The sequence below is a fragment of the Lepus europaeus genome, chromosome 12, assembly GCF_033115175.1.
Source record: "Lepus europaeus isolate LE1 chromosome 12, mLepTim1.pri, whole genome shotgun sequence".
In the NCBI taxonomy this organism is placed as follows: domain Eukaryota; kingdom Metazoa; phylum Chordata; class Mammalia; order Lagomorpha; family Leporidae; genus Lepus; species Lepus europaeus.
In genome coordinates this window covers 75,943,935-75,965,632 of record NC_084838.1, presented here as the reverse complement: position 1 = coordinate 75,965,632, position 21,698 = coordinate 75,943,935, and the positions used below count along the sequence as shown (strand labels likewise).

General features: G+C 44.2%; 1 protein-coding gene across 2 annotated transcripts in view; it reads right to left on the bottom strand.

Annotated features, from left to right (window-relative positions):
• PIP5K1B (phosphatidylinositol-4-phosphate 5-kinase type 1 beta) overlaps positions 1-21,698 on the bottom strand; it is a 324,487-nt gene that overhangs the window by 168,141 nt on the left and 134,648 nt on the right. For both annotated transcript variants that reach the window (XM_062207066.1, XM_062207065.1), the window contains one exon: positions 18,637-18,705. In XM_062207066.1, coding sequence (XP_062063050.1) covers positions 18,637-18,705 — 69 coding nt within the window. The remainder of the gene's footprint in view (positions 1-18,636; positions 18,706-21,698) is intronic.

Genomic DNA, 21,698 nt, shown 5'->3' with positions numbered 1-21,698 from the left:
AATACTCTGTTTACAATGTCTGCTTCTCCATGGTCTGCTTAAATCAATTACATGAAAAAGTCAATTTCCAATTAAGATTGTTAAAAACTTTTACTAAAACTAGAGTCAGAAATAAATTTTCTTAACATAGAAAACAATGTTTCAAACAAAGGGGCAACATTATACTAACGGAAGCAAAGGTATGTCACCCAGGGACTATCTTTTACACACCAATTAATAACCTGTGTGTGTAAGCAATGCACTCTAGGAGGGATATAGGAGCCGTCTGTCATCTAGAATCATGAGCAAGAAGAGGTTCTTTTATTAAAGATTCTTCAACACTGTCTTCGAAGATCAAGTTAATAATAAAGACAAAAACATTCAACTACAAAATATTAGTTAGGAAGAGAAAAATTATAACATACACACCATATGATTGCTATTTAGAATATCTAAGAATCAGTCACGGGCTAGTGGAAGGGTTAAACATAGAACAATAATACCACCAGAAACAAAAATTAAAACAACAAAAGAGCCATGTAAGTCACAAGGGATGATTCTGAATGTTCTTGCCCCAAAAATATGATACCTATATTAGGAGATGGATATGTTAATGCTAACTACCCTGATTTATTATACAACACATCAAAATGAATCAAAACAACACTGTATCCCAGGAATATGTACAATTGTGTATGAGTTTGAAAACAAAGTAAAAAAGAATCCTCACCAAAAAACAAACAATATTAAGTCCAATTTAAGACTAGAAAAATATTTTTTTTAAAAATGCCAAGCCCTTACTACTAGGTAGCATTTACAAGTAAGAATACAAAGGATAGTCCCATCACTAACGTCATAAATACGAGTGTCAATTGTTAAATCAACAACAGGAGGCTGAAGCTGCAGCTCAATAGGCTAATCCTCTGCCTGCGGCGCAGGCACCCTGGGCTCTAGTCCCGGTTGGGGCGCCAGATTCTGTCCCGGTTGCCCCTCTTCCAGTCCAGCTCTCTGCTGTGGCCTGGGAAGGCAGTGGAGGATGGCCCAAGTGCTTGGGCCCTGCACCCGCATGGGAGACCAGGAGGAAGTACCTGGCTCCTGGCTTCAGATCGGCCCAGTGCGCCAGCCATAGCGGCCATTTGGGCGGTGAACCAACAGAAGGAAGACCTTTCTCTCTGTCTCTCTCTCTCTCACTGTCTAACTTTGCCTGTAAAAAAAAAAAAAAAAAAATTAACAACAGGAGTCACTGTACACTTACTCCCCATGCAGGATCTCTGCCTTAATGATTGTACTATGAGAATTAACTGTAAAACTTGTTTTCAAACAGTACTTTTTACTTTGTTTGTCGATGTGTGTGCAAATTGTGGAAATCTTTACTTAGTATGAAGATGGTCTTCTGTATATAAAGTTAATTAAAAACTAATCTTAATGAAGAAGGAGATGGGAGAGGGAGTATGAGGTGGGACAAGAGTGGGAGTGAGAGGGTGGGTATGGGGGGAAGAACCGCTGTATTCTCAAAGCTGTACCTATGAAATTTGTATTCATTAAATAAAAGCTTTGTTAAAAAAAAAAGGATAGTCATAGATGTTTTTGACGATGCATATAAATCAATAAACATAATCAGAAAAAAGTCAAATTTACTGAGAATAAAAATAAATGCAGATTAGAAATTAAGGCGTTTCACTTATCCAGCTGTCACAGATTTCTAGAAATAGTAGTATCCAGTGTTAGCAAGGATTTAGAAAACCAGTACTCCCTGAATCAGCTGAAGGGAGAGGAATCTAAGAATAACCCTTTTGAAAGGAGTTTTAGTAATACAACAGGTTTTCAAAAAGTTCATGGGAAATACATACTTTGAAAAAACTACATGGGGCTGGCGCTGTGGCATAGCAGGTTAAGCTGCCGCCTGCAGTGCTGGCATCCCATATGGGTGCCAGTTTGAGCCCCAGCTGTTCCACTACTGATCCAGCTCTCCGCTATGGCCTGGGAAAGCAGTGGAAGATGGCCCAAGTCCTTGGGCCCCTGCACCCGCATAGGAGACCTGGAAGAAGTTCCTGACTCCTGGCTTCAGATGGGCATAGCTCCGGCCATTGCAGCTATCTGGGGAGTGAACCAGCACATGGAAGACCTCTTTCTCTATGCCTCTCCTTCTCTCTCCTTCAGATAAATAAATAAATCTTAAAAAAAAAATTATGGATGGATTTCAACTTTTCTTTCACCAAAATAAATTGAACTGTTAACTGCATTTTCCACAAACTTTCCAAAGTATACTGGTGATGCTAAAATGCTCAGAGCCTTTAATTTGGTTTCTCAAGGTCATGGATCAAGTCCCTTGCTTTTTCTGCTATTTCCCCACCTAACACAAGCAGGTGCCCAGCTTATCTACTGGGTCGGAACACAGGGGAACATGCACTGCAGGTCTTGGAAAGACAGACACAAAGACTCCAGTAATCTGAGGCCATCTGTGGGGCCCTCTCTGGCCCAGGTGACCTTGCTTTAGCTGAACACTGATCCACAAACAGGAGGGGCAGAGGTATCTACAATGTTTCCTACTGCAGGTGGAGAAGGCCAGTGCACATTCTTCATGGAAATGGAAGCCAGAGGGTAAAGCGCTGTTGCCCAGGACCTCAAATTTGGCCACTCTGCTTTGTGGACTGACCTACGTGTTCCTGGTAGGGACCCTGAGAGCCCAGGGATGCCCCACAGAGGTACGCCACATGAGCTCTGGCAAGACACCTGCTTCTGAGCTGTGACTCCACCTGCAACAACTCAGGACCTACATTCAAAAAGGACACATTCTCAATTTAGCAAGATACTTGTTAACTGAAGCATCTGATATGCTTTAGAAAGTCTTGCTCCAAAATAAATGAATAAAAAAAAGTGGAGGAACCATCAATGCATGCTACAAATTCCAAAAGGAAATAGAAAGTTTGCACATTGCAATACTTCCTTGAGAAACAAAGTTTCTTCTTACAAAGCAGACTCTCAGAAGACGCCTTCCTTTGCTCTGGTTCTCAATGAAATGTCATTGCTTCAAGATATCTTTTGTATGTATAACAACTGTAGTACACCCTAATCTTAAGGCTGTATCCAAAACAAACACTCCACAGAACATAGGAGGGTGGAGGAATGGTGAAATCCTTTTGTCTTCAAGTTTAGAATCAGGAATAAGTTAAAAAAAATAATGAAATAATTTGGGGGGGAAGGGACCATGGTGCTTAACTCTTTTATGATTTTCATTAAAATGCATGTAAAACAAAACTGGATAATAGGGGCTGGCGCTGTGGCAGAGTGGGTCAAGTTGCTGCCTGTAGCGCCAGCATCCCATATAGGTACCAGTTCAAGTCCCATCTGCTCCTCTTCCAATCCAGCTCTCTGCTATGGCCTGGGAAAGCAGTAGAAAATGGCCCAAGTCCTTGGGCCCCTGTATCCCTGTGGGAGACCCAGAGGAAGCTCCTGACTCCTGGCTTTAGATCAGCAAAGCATTGGCCAATGCAGCCATCTGGGGAGTGAAACAGTGGGTGGAAGACCTCTCTCTGTGTCTCTTTCTCTCTCTAACTCTGCCTCTCAAATAAGTAAATAAAAATTTTTTAGAAAAGAGCATAAAATTAATACAATTTTAAAAAAACCTGGAGAATATCAATTCAGACCCAAATACCCTCACCTTGCTATCTTCACTGCATTCCACTGTACTCTGTGACCCTCAGGAGAATGACATTCACTGTCCCCAGACTTCCACTGCAGGAAGAGAGGTCAGACTGTGTAACAGCGGAAAGAGAGGAGAAAGGTTTCTTGAACCACAGCCACTTAAAATTAAATCAGACACCGAGAGATGGTAAGGAAGCAACTTAGAAAACCTACACGTGCTCTTTAAAATGATGGAAAGCAAATAAGCAAAACAAAACAAAACCCACTTTCCCTCTTTGGGATTAGTTTTTTTTTTTTTAAAGATTTATTTATTTATTTGAAAGACAGAGTAACAGAGAGATATCTTAGGTCTATTGGTTCACTCCCCAAATGGCCACAATAGCTGGAACTCAGATCAAAGCCTGGAGCCTGGAACTCCATCCAAGTCTCTCACATGGGTGACAGGGGCCCAAGAACTTGTGCCATCTTCTGATGCTTTCCCAGGCACATAAGAAATGAGCTGGATAGGAAGTGGAGCAGCTGGGACTCAAACCACTGCTCCAATATAGGATGTTGGCATTGCAGGAGGCCCTTTAACCCACTGTGCCAAAACACCCTGCCTAATGAACAGGTTTTTTTTTTTTATTATTATTATTTAAAAAAAAAAAGTGTATTTAATACCGAAAGGTTAGATATACTATAGAATTCCAAGGCTTTTTGAAAAAACCTTGTCACTTCCAATAGTTAGTAACTGGAACTGTCATGGAAAGAGAAGAGAGTTCCTAAGTCACTTATGATTCCAAACTCTGAGTAATGTGAGGAGCTGGGACCAGAACCAGCATGCGTCCCAGGTGGCAGCTTGACACACTATACCACCATGCTCGCCCGCTGAGGGCAGCTTTAACATCAACACTCCTCCATGATTTTGCAAGGAAGTTAAACTGCTTTTACAACTGCTGGGTTATTGTGCCCTCTGGCTTCCTCTAAAATAGCAAGCCCTAGTACTCACTGATCCAGCCCTTTCCTCGTAGCACAGGAAAGGGTGCTGTGCTGGGGAGACAGGCTACCAACCAACCCCCAGACCTGACACCTGCACAGTCACCGGTGTCCATCTTCGGCAGGGGTGGGGAAGCTTTTTTCTACCAAGGACCATTTGGATATTTACAACATTGTTCGAGGGTCATACAAAATTACCAACTAAAATACTAGCCTGCAGCTGCCTTCTTTGATTTCACAGGCCTTCACCAACCCTACCGCTGATCTGAGTAAGCTCTGATTGGGTTCAAATCCAGGAAGAACAGAACCATTAAGTGACAGAGCTGGTTAAAGCTTGACTTTCTACATTTGTTGCTGACATACTTCTACCAGCAGCTGATCCTAAGCAATCTGTGGACTACACACAAAGTGGCTTGAGGATGCCACATCACCAATAAACTTTTAGACACCTACACAGTGAGCCATGACACCGAAAACCACGAACATCTTTGAAACAGGAAAAGCCATGGGAACCAAACTGAACCTTTTCAAAGTGTGCTCCCTAGGATTCAAATAATCAAACTACAAATTCTACCCTCTTCTGCCCTGTACCACCTCCGCCTTCCCCTACATATATCTCATCTCTAACTGTAGATCTGCAACTGTAGGCTCAATCTGGGACATCTAGAACAATTTTAGAATAAAGCAAAAGCAAGCCATCTCTCGAAAGTGTCATGCCAGGCACTGGGCTGTGAGGGAAGATACGGGCAAGGCTCCTGCTCTCCAGCAGCTCATGGTGCAGCCGGCAAGATAAAGGTGCAAACAACTGTTAGGAAACCAAGCCACCCACAATACAACACAGGTGAGTGCATGGTGCTGAGGGGAGCCTGGGGAAGCAGTGATTTATGGCACCCACGTGGGAAAGAAGGGAAAGGAAACGGCAGAGCCGTCCTGGAAGAAGACCTTACAGAGCAGCCCACATCTATGCAGAGGAATAGAGAGGGAGAAGAGGCCAGCGAGACATCCTGTGTGGCCAGAGTCCAAGACTCGCCCACTGGGATGGACTGTAAAGGCCCCACCTGCAGCAGTGCTCTTGGAGTGCGCAATTTTTCTGTAGGTAACAGAAGGCCAGGGGGGATTATAAGTCATCGACTTGGCCAACTGGCTTGTTCTAGAAATATAACCTCTGTGGGGGAGGATCCTAGGAGGTAATATGGAAATACAGATGTTTCACAGTCCTGGGACCTCTTTTGTCCACCTCTGTAAACAATTCATGCAGATCTACAGGTTGACAAACGGAAGCCAAATCCCAGGCCTCTTCCCTGAGTTCCAAATCCACACTGCCAACTCAGTTTTCTCCTTCACTGACATTCCCAAACCACATGCCCAGGTTGGCAGAGTTCCTTTCCCCTCACCATTTCTTTCCATCCTGATAATGTCCACTAACACCTATCTACCCATGAGCCCAAGCTAGAATCCTGGAGCATCAGTCACTCCTATCACGCCTCCCACATCCACATGAGTCCAGCCTGCGTCAACTCTGAAATATATCTCTCATTTGTTCTTCTCTTCGCTTCCTGTTCACCATCTTCCTCCAGGTCACTGTTCATTTCTCTAACGCAGGATTTCCTAGCTTAGCATGACTGACTTTCGGGAATGATGGTCTTCCATGGTGGTGGTGGTGGGGATGTCCTGTGTATTGCAGGATATGCCACAGCATTGCTGGTCTTCACCCACCATGTGACAGCAGCATGCCTCCAACTGTGACAGCATCGTCCCAACTATAACAGCATTGGCCAGTGGCCCCTGGGAGACCCATTGCTCTCCCCCAGTGGTCCACTCTCCTTGAAAACTCTCCATTACATGGGCTTCTCTTCCATGGTCTTGAATCTACCATGCTGCCTCCTGGGCGTGGTAAATGCCCTTCTTCCTATCAGATGCTCTTCCTCCCTCTCTTCTCATGGCTCCTCCTCACTCTTGCGATCCCAGCACTGGGGTCACCTCCCCGAATGCCTTATTGAAAAGGCAGCACCCCTGACTTCCTTTATTTTCATTATAGCCCATTTGTTTCTTTTTTATTTATTTGAGACACAGAGACAGTGAGAGTGCCTCCCATCTGCTGGTTCACTCCCTAGATGCCTGCAGTGGCTAAGGCAGGGTCAGGGCCAAAGCTGGGAACCCAGAACACACTGACTTGAGCCAATCCCACTGCTTCCCAAGGTCTACATCTGAAGTCAGGAGCCAGAACCAGAAATCAAACCCAGGCACTCTGATGTGGAACATGGGCATCTCAACTGCTAGGCTAACTTCTCTCTCTTTCTCTCTTTCTCTCTCTCTCTCTCTCTCTCTCTCAAGATATTTATTTGAAAGACAAAGTTACAGAGAGAAAGGGAAAGGCAGAGAGACACAGAGATCTTCATCTGCTGGTTCGCTCCCCAAAAGGCCCCAACAGCCAGGGCTAGGTCAGACTGAAGCCAATACCAGACCTCCATCCTGGGTTCCCAAGTGGGTGGCAGGGATGCAAGTACTTGGACTGTCAACCACTGCTTTCCCAGGTGCATTAGCAGGGAGCTCCACTGGAGGCGGAACAGCTGGGAATTGAGCTGGAGCCCATATAGGATGCTGGTTTAACAAGCAGTTACTTTACCATCTAAGCCACAACGCAGGCCTCTTCTGCCTTTTCTCTTCATGGCACTTTTAAAGTTGGCAATTATTTGACAGAACTTATATTTAAATATATGCATATATATGGTTGGTCTGTATTATCACAGCAATGAAGGCATTGTTAGAGCAGAGACTATGTCTTGGCCTCTGCTCTACCCCCAAGGTCTAGCTCAGTGCCAGGCTAAATAAACTCTTGTCAACTGGGTGAGTGAGTGCATGGACATAAATCAAATGCATTTTACAGTCCAGGCACTAACCACACCCATACAAATGACAAGGTCACAGTACAAAAGCTGCGCACAGGAGACTCAGAATGCTATCAGACAGCTTCTGTTTCAGCTGTGCGTTCAATATCCGAACGCTCCGTGACCCACAACGCAGACAGAGGCACATCCTGAATGAGGGGAAGTCATGCAGATGAGAGCAGTGCAAGGTCTCCACTAGGAGAAAAGTGCACTAAGCCCCATAACCAATTAGAAACTTTCCTTGTCATTGAACTTAATCTGCCTGCAGATGAACACACATAACAGAGTTGGGGGGGGGGTGACAACCACACACAGTAATTTGTAATCCTACAAATATTAATTTTACAGCTCCATAGAGACACACACCACTGCCTCTTCCTTCTCTCTCTCTCTTTTTTTTTTTTTTTTGTAATTTTTTTGACAGGCAGAGTGGACAGTGAGAGAGAGACAGAGAGAAAGGTCTTCCTTTTGCCATTGGTTCACCCTCCAATGGCCGCCGCGGTAGGCGCGCTGTGGCCGGCGCACCGCGCTGATCCAATGGCAGGAGCCAGGTGCTTATCCTGGTCTCCCATGGGGTGCAGGGCCCAAGGACTTGGGCCATCCTCCACTGCACTCCCTGGCCACAGCAGAGAGCTGGCCTGGGAGAGGGGCAACCGGGACAGGATCGGTGCCCCGACCGGGACTAGAACCCGGTGTGCCGGCGCCACAAGGTCCTTCTCTTCTTAATATGTGCTCAGTGTCTCCAGGGCAGCAGCACAGGAGCCCTGGGTAGCCTCACCTTTCTTTATGTGCTATAATGAAAGTTACCAACACAAGAGCAATAGACAGGGAACTGAATTTGCCAGAAAATACAGGCATACCACTTGGGAGAATTTTCTCCCTAAATGGTAAACCTGCTACCCATCACTTTCTTTACCAGTTTTTTTTTTTTTCTACTGAACAGATTATTAGTTATTACCCTTTGTGTGACAGTCTATAGAACTGTCAGGTTTTAAAACATATTCTTTTCCCAATCTGACAACTCAAAATATGCCACAGATGCCGAGTGGATCTCATGCCTCACTGTCAGCTCTTAGTGCTGCATTCAAGTATAATTATCACTTTATATTCATCTTCTTATTTTCAGTATTCCACACAGTGCCCACGGAATCTATTTATTTTGCATTTTGAAATTGGTATATACTCTCTAGAAAAAGCTGTTCTTGAGACTACAGTTCAGATTCTGTATTCAAAGGGAAGATCCACTTCGCATGAGGAAGTAAGATTTTAAAACCATTGAGGGGCCCATGCTGTGGTGTAGCAAGTAAGGCTGCCGCCTGCCGTGCCAGCAACCCATGTGGGTGCTGATTCAAGTCCCGGTTGCTCCACTTCCAATCCCGCTCTCTGCTGTGGCCTGGGAAAGCAGTAGAAGATGGCTAAAGTCCTTGGGCCCCTGTACTCACATGGGAGACCCAGAGGAAGCTCCTGGCTCCTGGCTTCAGATCAGTGTAGCTCTGGCCATTGTGACCAATTGGGGAGTGAACCAATGGATGGAAGACCTCCCTCCCTCCCTCTCTCTCTCTCTCTCTCTCTGCCTCTCCTTCTCTCTCTGTGTAACTCTTTCAAATAAAGAAAATCTAAAAAAATTGAATCAATGGTTTTAAAAATCATTTAATTTCATTCATCTTTCATTCTTTTTTAAAGATTTTATTTATCTGAAAGGCAGAGTAACAGAGAGAGAGGAGAGAGAGAGAGAAAGAAAGGAAGAGAGAGAGAGAGAGATCTTCCATTTGCTGAATCCCTCCTCAGATGGCTACAAAGGCTGGGGCTGAGACAGGCTGAAGTCAGGAGCCAAGAGCTTCTTGCGGGTCTCCCACGTGAGTAGCAGGGACTCAAGCTCTTGGAACACCTTCTGCTGTTTTTTTCCAGGCTATTAGCAGGGAGCTGTAGCAGAAGTGGAGCAGCTGGGACTCGAACCAGCACCCACATGGGATGCCGGCATCACAGGAAGTGGCTTTACCCACAACACCACAATGCTGGCCTCTCCATTCATCTTTCAAACTGTCACAAGCAGCTGTGCTCTGTAGACACCACAGTGGTCAGAAAGTAGCGTGGTGAGGAAGGTCTGGCAGATGGTAGAAACAGCTGGATTAACATCCCCACCTGTCACCCACTTGCTCTGAATCTGCAATTCTTTCATCAAAACAGTCGTTCCTGAGCACTTGCAAGGGACTGGTTCCTGGACCTCCCTGAGATGCCAAAATACACAGCTGGGGGTGGGTGTTTGGCAGATACCACTTGGGATGCCTAAATTCCATACTGGAGGACCTGGGCTCAAGTCCCAGTTCCACTTCTGATTCAGCTTCCCGCTAACAAGCTCCCTGGAAGACAGCAGGTGATGGTTCAAGTACTTAGGTCTCTGCCACCCAAGCAGAGACTGGATTTAGTTCCAGCTCCCTTCTTGGCCTGGCCTCGCTCTTGCTGTTGTTAGCATTTGGGGAGTGAAGAAGTGGATGGGAGCTCTCTTCATCTGTTTCTCTCTTATGTTCTGCCTTTCAAATAAATAAATAAAATTTATTTTTAAAAAATCTGTGGATATTCAGGTCCCTTACACAAAATGCTATATTACACACATTCTGTGTACTTTAAATCATCTCTAGATTACTTATAATACCTAATACAATGGACCCCAAATAGTTAGACTGTATTGTTTAGGGGATAATTACAAGAAAAAAAGTTCATCCATGTTCAGTACAAGCATGACTTTTTTCCCAAACATCTTTGATCCATGGTTGGTTGAACTCAAGGCCGCAGAAGCCACAGATACGGGGAATAAGAGATATGGGGAATAAAGGTGAAATGAACTAACAATTCTAAAGTGCAGACATGGTAGCCAGCACACAAGTACACTACATACTTCAGAAATGACAGTTCTGAGTATGACCCTATCTTTTAAAATTATTTCTCAATGGTAATAATTATGCCATGATTCACTACATTAATGCTTCTGACTAGAATAAACTCAATGGGATTTGACAAACAAAATTGTTCCAGTAGGCAATGAACATAAGACAGCCAAGGTTCAAAGTTTGCTCATGGCACACACCCTATGAGTGAAGCAGATGGCAAACAGGCACCTAACGTACACTGAGGGTCTTCTGTCTCAGAATTCAGAATAAAGGATTCCAGGATTTAAAATTTCTACATTCTTACATGAGAGCATAAGAGTCACCTAGGAAAAAAACAAAACAAAAACAAAACAAACAACTCTTAAATATCCAGACAACAGGAGGGAAAGGTAGAACAGAAGCCACAGGCCCTCGGACCAGGGGCTGCTGACCAGATGAGAAGCCTGTAGCCAGGCCATGTTAGGGCCCCTCTCTAGCCATGAAGCTCACCTCACTGCTTAAGTTTTAAAACACAACAGCAGAGGTATAGTGGGTAAAGCTGCTGCCTGCAACACTGGCATCCCATATGGGCACTCGTTCGAGTTCTGGCTGTTCTACTTCCAATCCAGCTTCTTGCTAACACACCCAAGAAAGCAGCAGAGGATGGCCCAAATGCTTGGGCCCATGCACCCACCTGGGAGACCAAGAAGCTCCTGGCTCCTGGCTTCAGCCTGGCCCAGGTCCAGCTGATGTAGCCATTTGGGGAGCAAACCAGTGGATGGAAGCACGCGCTCTCTCTCGCTCGCTCTCTCTGTCTTTCCCTCCCTATTTCCCTCCTTTCATCCCTGCCTCTGTCTGAAATTCTGTCTTTCAAATAAATAAAAGTAAATCTTAAACAAAACAAAACACCACCACAGCAGTCCCCTATCAGGAACACAGCTTTCTCTCTCATTTCCAAAGCCATTGCTGTTGGACAGTGTTCTGTCCCAACAGTCACAGGTACTGTCTAATGCCCAGATCTAGTCACAGCCAGCACCAGGAAGTGCTGGGGGAGGCAGTCACAGCGCCACCTTGTTCTGTTCTCCCAGACAAATCTGAAAATCAGAGCACAGCAGCCATGCTCTGGCTCATAAAAGCAGTGACTTCACTCATTAGTATCTACTTGGCCAGGATGTGTTCACATCTGTGAAACTGCTTGATCCTCACAGCACCACGAGCAGGTCAGGGTAAGTATTAATTACATTGTATGCATGAGAAAAATTGACAATCAGATCAGCGAAAAAAAATGCCCAAGGTTACAAACTAGTATCTGGAAGAAGAGAACTTACATCCATGCTTCTCCTAAAAAGGTACTAAGGGTTTTCAGCCTGGGCATTGGCAACACTTGGGTGATTCTTTGCTTTGGAGATTTGTCCCGGGCATTGTAAATTGCAGCATCCTTGGCCACTACCTCCAAGAAACCAATAGCACCATCCCCCAATCAAACAAACCTCTACACATCATCACGTGTTCCCCGGGGGCCAAACTGTCCAATTGAGAACCATCGGATTAGGGTTCTGGAAGACTGTGAAGCAGAAATGCCATGCAGAGCGCCCAAGGGCTGCTCTTGCTAGAGCCAAAGTGGTTGCTATTCGCCACAACCGCCACGCACCGCAAGCACAAGGATGTCTCTGTGAAGCCACAGAACGTGGTTACACCAGGGCAGAGAACCCACTTGCTTGTTTCGTGGCAGTGGTGACTTCATAGGATCTGAAGGAAAGGAAAGGCTGCAGGCTCTTGGAAACAAAAACATGTCCAAAGTCCTTCCTCCAAAATTCTGAGGAGTTATTTATTCAGGATTTGAACAGCAACTTAGCCACAGGATTCAAGATTAAATATTCACACTAAAGTCTATACAGAGTAGCTCCCCACCGAGAGAATCTGTGGGTCCGGTTCTCCCCAGAGGCAGCTGCCTGAGCATCTTTCCAGGGATGTTTTATAAAAAAGACTCTGTGTTTAAATAAATGCTTCCTCTAGGATCAAAGAGTCTCAGGGCCATTACCTTATTCATGTTTAAAAGGTAATAAAGACATCTTTCCTTGGAATGTGGTTAGGGCCAAGTATTACTTCCGCCCCACTCTTTGCTGCCTGCCTCTGGGGATGGGAAAACTGGCTGACATGCTGGGCTGCCACAGCAGCCAAAGTCTTAAAAACTGAAAAAAATAAACACCTAAAAAGCTGGGGCACCGCATTGTGATGTATCAGGTTAAGCCTCTGCCTGGGACACTGGCATTCCATACCAGCGCTGGTTCAATATTCTGCTGCTCCACTTCCAATCCAGCTCCCTACTAAAGGCCTGGGAAAGCAGTGGAGGATGGCACAAGTTCTTGGACCTCTGCACCCACATGGGAGACCCAGAAGCAGCTCCAGGCTTCTGGCTTCAGCCTGGCACAGCCCAGGCCATTGAGATCATATGGGGAGTGAACCAGCAGATGGAAGATCTCTCTCTCTCTCTCTTTCTCTCTCTCTCCCCTTGTCTCTCCTCCCCTCTTTGTAACTCTGCCTTTCAAATAAAAAAAAAATCTTAAAAAAAAAAAAAAACTGGGGCACTTGGGTCAAAGATCCCACCACAGGGGCATCCTCATCAGGCTGGTCTTGTATTACAGCCTTCTGAGTGCTGCCATCCAGTGCACCTGCCATTATGGACACCTGCAAAGGAGGCTTGGCATCCATACAGTCAACCTGTTGATGCCAAAGGCTGGTTACCTCTACTACCGACAGCAGCCTGTGGTCCCCAACACCAGAAGTGCCTGCTGGAGGTCTAGTGTGGGCAGGCTCAGGGAGGAGGGACAGAGAGGACAGGGGAGAGGAAGAAAGGCAAATGGCAGGGGTAAATATTTCCCATGTCACAGCAGGCCCTGGTGGTTGGGAAACACCCTTCCAACAGACAGATCACAAAATCAGGATACCATGTGACTAGATATTAATAATCTCCTTGACAAAGAACTGCTCAGTGACCCAGCACACGTCACCAAGCTATGTGTTGGCTTCACAAGGGTGAGACGGGGTGGGGCTGGGCTGGGCTGGCCACCTCTTCACATATATAACAGAGAAAACTCCAATCTCTAGTACCAATATTTAACTTCAGTCTAAATCAACCTTCCTAACATGAACTCATGCCTATCCCATCTTCCTTCCAAATGAAAGAAAACATAGCGCTCTTTCCCACACTTTTCTACTTCCATCTGTGGCAGAAAAATTCTGGTAGCCCCTGTGTTCCCCCCCTCCCCCCAATAAAAAACATTCCCCATATCTTTTCCTACTCAACTTTTAATCTGACTTTGTGGCTCAAACAACACAAAAGCCTCCTTATATTATTCTTCCTGACCCCATGCAACTTGCACACTGCCATTAGGCTTGTAGAGTCATGTCAAGAGCGTCTACAACAACGTCACAGTTCCTCATCGCCTGCCTACAAATGTACTGGCCAACATTATAGCCACCAGCCACAGTGCTTATTTATGCTTAAATTAGCTAAAATAAGGTCAAATATCCAGTTCCTTGACCCAGTGACCACAATTCAAATGTGGCTACTGCACCAGTGTAGACCATAGAACATTTTCATCACTGCAACGACCTCTCCTGGATGGCACTGACCTTGAGTGTAAGATTCAAACTTCTCAAACCAGCAACCAAGGCTGGCCAGCCCACACTTCCAAACTGTCATTTAGAGCCAATCCTCACTTCCAAAATCGCCAGTGACCGTTCCTAAACACTGACACTTTGTTCAGGCCAGCCTCTCCTATTCCTCCAACACTCCCTGCTCACCCTGATTCTCTGCTTGGGCTCACCAGACTTCACAACACTGAGACAATGCGCAGGTGAATCTGAAGGCAATGTCTCTACAGCCACAGGATTTTCTGCCAAGATGCAAAGAAATGAACAATGATGAATTTTTGTTCTAGCAAAGAGCTCTGCTAACTAACAAGTCTGAGAAAGTCGCAGAAGACTATAATGAGTTTCAAGCTCTTTAGGACTTGTAAGATTGACTTTTTTCCACATGGATCCATATTTTTTCCCCTAAATAAAATGTAAGGTCATGGGAAGCAGAAACAAGTTCTTACATGCATTTTGTTTGTATTCTCTACCCTACCTTGCTTTCCTAAGCCAATAGTGGGTTACAGATTGCAAATTGTCCACTACCAGAAGGGCAGGCATGGTTCATGGTATGTTTTGTCCAGAGTGTATTCTGATGTTTAGCAAAGATCAGTTGAATACCTGTTGACATTTGAAACTTGGAAAATTACACATCAAAATCCTTATTTCTGGTTTCCCAAAAAAAATGAGGTGATCTGGCAGTCCTGGGTGAGCATTCAGGCACAATTCTGTTAATCGGGGCTGAGTGCCACCTGCCCTCTTCAAAGAAGGCACTAATTCTCCAGTCTACCAAGGTCCTCCTCGTGATTTCACTCTCATTATCTGCCTGGCCCCTGTAGGCTTTTGCATCTGTAACTCTTGCAGAAGACAATAAATTAACTGAGAATACAGATACCTCACTGTGCAAATACAGCCAGGCAGCCACAAATGTCTACCTTAGTAGGCAACATGTTTGTTTTACACAGCTAAAAGCAAACTTCTTATTTGAGCCATTAGCTGAAGGCATTAACATTACTGCTGATTCTCAACATTCTTTTTGGGCTTTGCCAAAACTGATAATGGATGAGGGAAATGGTCAAGTGGAAGAACAAAAAGCAGCCAACCTAAATAACCATGTGCAAATAATAGACACAGAGAGTATAAAATTGTTCCATGAACACTCAGTGTTCCCTAAGTCACAGCACTCATGATGCTGAGTGTTGCTGGCAGCTGTCCAGTAGATCTGGAGCTCAGGACAGAAGGAAAGTTGAAGCCTGCTGGTTAACCCTAACTCATGCTGTTTTCTCCTTTTGATCACCTCATTATAGAGTACTGTAAACCTACAAGCCTTTTCCTTTCTTGCCTCCCCCACTGGACCGTGAGTTCCTTATGAACTCCTTTGTTTTCTTCTCTGTTCTTAGCACAATCAGGGATTGATTAACCTGGGATCCACAGACTGGCTTGAGACAGAAGCAAAACCACAACCATCAACAGAGCTCTTCAAACAGGTGCACACCTGAGAGTCAGAGCTTCAGGACCAGGAAAGAAATTTGACTCCAAGGTATCTGTGAAGGAACACAGCTAATGAAACACAACATGGCTCTGCTGACACACACATTCTGGCTGTTAGCTAACATTTTCAGTTCGTTTTTAGTTTGTCATTTGCAAAGTACAGCTTGCATGCTTTCACTAAGGTCCTGGGTCAAAATGCTATTGCGTGAGCCACTCACACATGCTGCTGGTAAAGACCAAGTGAAGAAGGGGTAAAACCGCCTTTCTTTGGCACCTGTAACCCAACCAGGTGCAAACACACTAATTATAATATTTAATTCACATTTCTCCATCTTGTCTGAAGGAGTACCACCGAATCTCCCAGACACTTTCTTTTTAAGATTTATTTATTTGAAAGTCAGAGTTACACAGAGAGAGAGAAAGGTCTTCCATCTGCTGGTTCACTCCCCAGATGGCCGCGATGGCCAGAGCTGCGCCAGTCTGAAGCCAGGAGCCAGGAGCTTCTTCTGGGTCTCCCACATAGGTGCAGGGGCCAGAGCACTTGGGCCATCTTCTACTGCTTTCCCAGGCCATAGCAGAGAGTGGGATCAAAAGTGGAGCAGCAGGGACTCGAACCAGCTCCCATATGGGATGTCGGCACTGCAGGTGGTAGCTTTACCTGCTGTGCCACAGCGCCGGCCCCAGATGCTTTTAAAACAAGATTCATTCTTATCTATAACTAATTTATTCTTTCACAATAGGAAATGGAGTTAACAACTATATCTTGCTCAGTTTTTCCAGGTTTGTGAAAGACATGCATTTCTTCTCTAAATGTAAATAAACCATATTATTTAGTAATAATGCTCAAATTATGGTGGAATCCCACGACTGTCTTACCAGCTGGATTCCACAATCAACCTTTCCCTCGTTTTTGATAACAGTGATAATATTTGCTTATCTCCCATATTTTACACTCACAAAATCATTCAAAGTTCACATTCACGGGTTTCCTCTACACGAAGGTCAAGTCCTTTTATCTGGATAGAGATACAAACACATTCACAATAGCCAATGTGCTTCTTATTATCACCTCTCCTGACTCCACCATTAACATCTTCTCCAGTCTGATGACCCTCTGCTTAATGAAGAGTTAAACTGAGTAATTCGCTGGACTCTTAGTAAAGCAACATGTTCCTTAAATGACCCATTCTTGCTGTGTTCATCAGTGTTTTATGTATTGAGCATTAAAGTTCTACGTGTTATGCTGGTTTTATTGTTTGTGTGTTTGTAGCTGTTTTTCTCAGAGACCACATATCTCTCCCTCCACTAAGTATCCTTTCTAAAATTAGAGATCATGGTAAAGACTTCTATCATTAGCACACATTACAAAAAACAAAACAAAACAAAACAAAACAAAACTGTTGGGTTACTATTGTCACTGTTGTTCCCTCATCTTCCCAGAGTCTGCTATATTGACTGGAATTATTTTGTACCACAGAATCTCATTCATAGTTTTTATAACCTTCCCAACCTGAGTCAAATACCCTATAAGAGACATTAATCACAGAACCATATCTAAAATATTACTGAAATCCTGCTTTAATAAATTCTGGGTCAGGGCACACTTAGCAACTCTAAGATGCCTTGGTCATATTCTTTCTACTACTTCTGCATCACCATAGAGCTCCTGCAGGTCAGAATTCAGCCTAGAATCTCAGGACATCTTCATGTTGTTCCTGAACACTGCCCACAAGTGACCTGAAGTAATAACAGCTGGCAACTGAACCATCTCTGTGTTGGCCTCCTGCTCTGCTGAATTCACAAGCAGTTCTGGATAAACAGAACAGGATTTGGTTTTACTTGTGTCTAAAAATAAATAACAGTGCACTGTGCAAGGTGATTCCTCTGAGTCAACCTCACCCTACTCTCCCCAATCACTTTACCACTCTGAATGACAATCACCCTGTTGATATTTCTAGGTTTGGCTGGAAAAGTCAGATAAAAAAGGTATACACGGAAAAAGGGCAACATCTCCTACATGGAAATGGAATAGGAAGTCCCTCGTGTCAGTTCCAGAATCTGAACATGTTGTCAAACCAGAAGATCCACGTACTTTATGCCAAAGCTTCTCCCTAGCTATCCACCAAACAATAAAGGGAAAATGAAAAATAGAAACTTCAAGTATAATAAAACTTCAGTTTCTAAACCTCCTACTCCAAAGAGGGCAAGAAGAAAAAAATATTTTAAAAGCTAAAATGTACAGTCAATTTGTAATCAGGAGTAATGGTGCCTGGGAACATGCTTTACCCAGTAATGTTTCTGAACATTAGTATGGTTGCTAGGAGCCAAGACTCTAAAAAAGTCAAAGAGTGGTAGGGTAAGACACACTGGAAAGGCTGAAAAAAGTGATTTTTGTTAAATGGGTGGAAGACACAAAATCTTAGAAGTTTATATAAGGTGAAGGAGGCAAAAGTAGATTTTTAAAAGTCTACTGAAGAGAAGTAAGAAAAATAAAGGATTCCAACACCAGCCACAGTACACTACACATGCACAGAGCCCGATTCTTAGGAATTAGGGACTTCAAATAACCACCTTTCTCCAATATTCCCTATCATGCTATCACGCAGAAAAATGTCTTCCAAGGAAGCCCACACCCTAATCCTTGGGAACTGAGATCAAACGATGTTATAGGGCAAGAAGGGGTTAAGGGGATTATGGTTGCTGATCAGGTGAATAAAAGAAATTCTTCTGGATTATCCAGGAAGGCACTAAGTAATCACGTAGGTCCTTTAAAGAGTAACAGAGCCTTAGAGAGACCCCAGGGCCACTGCTGGCTTTGAAATGGCAGGGAGCCATGGCACAGAGAACCCAGGCAGCATGCAGGAGCTGGACAACTCACAAGGTGACAGACTTTCCCCCTGGACCCCCAGGAAGGAATGTGGCACCCGGATCTCAGCCCAGGGAGACCCAGGTCAGGCTTGTGACTTACAGAACTCCAAGATAATACAGCAGTGTCATTTAAGTCACCAGGCTTCTGGTATTTACAGAGCCAAAAGGAAACAGAGAGCAACTTACAGCAGCTTTGGAGGAAGTAGGAGCCCACAGCCACACTATCTGACCAAGCAATAACTCAGCGCTTCTCTTTCCAGGTCAAAGAAAGAAAATAAAACACTCACCTTTTTATAGGTTTTTTCTTCGTTTTGTTTTCCAGGTGCTGCATCTCCATTTTCAGCAGCAGACGACATCTGCAAGAGAAGAGTGTGCCCATGTGAGTTTAAACTTTGCTCAGAAATACAACATCCTAGCAATGCTAACTCAAGGGTGCCTGTGAACTCTGCTTTTGTTGTTATTACTGAAAGTTTTAAGAAAAGAATAAAGAAATTCTCAGAGTACTAAAAAAAAAAAAATCTGTGTGAGTCAATGCTTCAAAAATAAACTTTACTTGTAAATCATTTTGGTAGCTTTTGGCTAGGACCTCAAAAGCATAGGCAAGGAAAGAAAAACGAGACAAATGGGATAGGATCAAATCAAGCAGCTTCTGCGCAGCAAAGCAAACAGAGACTGAAGAGGCAAGCAGCAGAAAGGGAGAAAATATTTGCAAACCATTCCTTTGACAAAGGGTTAATATCAAGCATACAACAGGAACTCCAAAACTCAACAATAACAAAAACTCAATGAAATTAAGAAATCAGCAAATGATATGAACAGACATTTCTCAAATGAAGAAATACAAATGACTAACAAACGTATGAAAAAATGCTCGGTTCCATTAGGGAAATGCAAATTAAAACCACAATGAGAATATGAGTTCCAATATGGCCAAACAGGGAGGGAGCATAATGCTCTAGCCTAAGGGAAGATAGTTAAAAAAAAAAGTGTAGACAGTGTAATCTCAGGGAAGAGTTAGGGGGGAAATTCCATGCAAATTAAACAGACACTGTAGATGTGTGTGGAGGGTGTGGATGAGCACAACTCAGGACCCCAGCAGCCGAGAGCCTCAGCACCAGCTTTGGAGAGTGAAGTAAGACTAAACTGCAGCAGCCCAAGCCACTGGTGCTAAAGGTGCAGGAAGAGCCTGGTGTGAGCCTGCTTTGGAGCCCTGTGGGGAACAGTGTACCTTACAAATTAGAGGAGAAAAAGGGAGGAACGTTTCTCTCTCCCTGGCCACCAGGCACTTGCGTCCTGTAAATAGCCAAGAGGGCAGACACCATTTTGGACATACATAACAGCTGGGCCAGACGGTATCTACGCACCCAGCAATCAGCCAAGGGGAGATGCCTGAGTCTGGCTGGGAGAACTGACAGGGAGCTGGGTGCCCATGACTGTGGAAGCCTTGTGTGTTAGGACTGTGAAAACACTCAGGCTGTGTGTGAGAGTGCAAGGTGAGGCTGGGTCTTCGGGCGGTCACCGGGGGCAGTGCCACACACTTGGGGCTCCCTGATTCCCTGGTGAGAGTCATTGCTGTGGGATCCATGCTCACACCCAGGACTGCACGGATCCTTTGTGTGGTTCCTGTGGCAGGACAGATGAATATGGTACCCAGTGGGGCTGGCACACCAGCACTGGTCTCCTTGGAGGAGAGGAGATGAGTGTGACTACATCAAAAGAGCTAATCAAACCTCCCCTCTGATTAAAAATAAAAAAAGGGCCGGTGCCATGACTCAATAGGCTAATCCTCCGCCTAGTGGCGCTGGCACACCGGGTTCTAGTCCCAGTCAGGGCGCCGGATTCTCTCCCGGTTGCCCCTCTTCCAGGCCAGCTCTCTGCTGTCACCCAGGAGTGCAGTGGAGGATGGTCCAAGTCCTTGGGTCCTGCACCCCATGGGAGACCAGGAGAAGCACCTGGCTCCTGCCTTCGGATCAGCACAGTGCGCCGGCCGCAGCGGCCATTGGAGGGTGAACCAACGGCAAAGGGAGACCTTTCTCTCTGTCTCTCTCTCTGTCCTCTCTGCCTGTCAAAAATAACAATAAATAAATAAATAAAGAGGAGATTTACCACATGCAACTTGGGTGTCACTGTGAACACTCCCCTCACCCTGGAGCACTGAACAGAGCTCCCTGACCACACCTAGCACACACTTCTGGGTATTCACTGAAAGAGCAGACACTCCACTAAGCCACAGAGGAATAGTCCAAAGATAAAAGCCATTATGGGGGAAAAAAAGCAATAAATATCTCCACATATGCCTAAAAATAAATGCAGAAATTCAAGAAACAAGAATAAAGAAGACAACATGACACCCCCAAAGAAACAAAATAACACTTCAACATTAGAATGTGAAGAGTAAGAGATTGAAGAAATGCTGGAAATGGAATTTAAAAAATTGATTGTAGGATTACCCAGAAGTAATCAGAAGCAAATCCAGGAATTAAAGAAATCTATATATGACATGAATGAAAATTTTTCTCATGAATTTGAGATTTTAAACACAAATCAAAATGAAATAGTGGAAATGAAGAATTCAATAGATCAAATAAAAAATGCAGTGGAAAGCCATAAAAAATAGACTCCGTGAGGCAGAAGAAAGATTATCTGAGTTAGAAGACAAATCTCTGGAAATTTTACAGTCATACCAATTAAAAAAAAAAAAGAAGAAGAAGAAAAATTGGAAAAAAACAAACAAACAAACAGTGTCAGACTTATGGGAAAGTATCAAATGACCCAACATACAGGTTTTAGGATTTCCTGAAGGCATGGAAAGAAAGAATGGATTAAAAGGCCTTTTTAGTGAAATAATTGCAGAAAACTTCCCTAACTTGGAGAAAGAAAGGGACATCCAAGTATAAGAAGCAAAAAGAACCCCAAATAGACATGAACAGAAAAGAGCTTCACCATAACACACTGCAGTCAAATTCTCCAAAGTAAAACAAGAAGAAAAGATACTAAAATGCCCATGAGAGAAACATCAGATTACTTTCAGAAGATCTCCAATTATACTCACAGTGGACTTCTCATCAGAAACTCTACAGGCTAGGAGATAATGGCAAGATATATTCCAAGTCTTAAAAGAAAAAAAACTGTCAACCCAGAATACTTTACCCTGAAAAGCTCTCATTTATGAATTAAGTTGAAATAAAGACCTTCCATAACAAATGGAATTGAAAGAATTTGCCCACTTGTCTAGCCTTACAAAAGGTGCTTAAGGATGTGCTACACACAGAAACATAGAAAAATGGTCATCACTAAGAAAGAAAGTAAAGGCAGAAAATCTCCCAATAAAAGTGCAAAGGAAATTGAA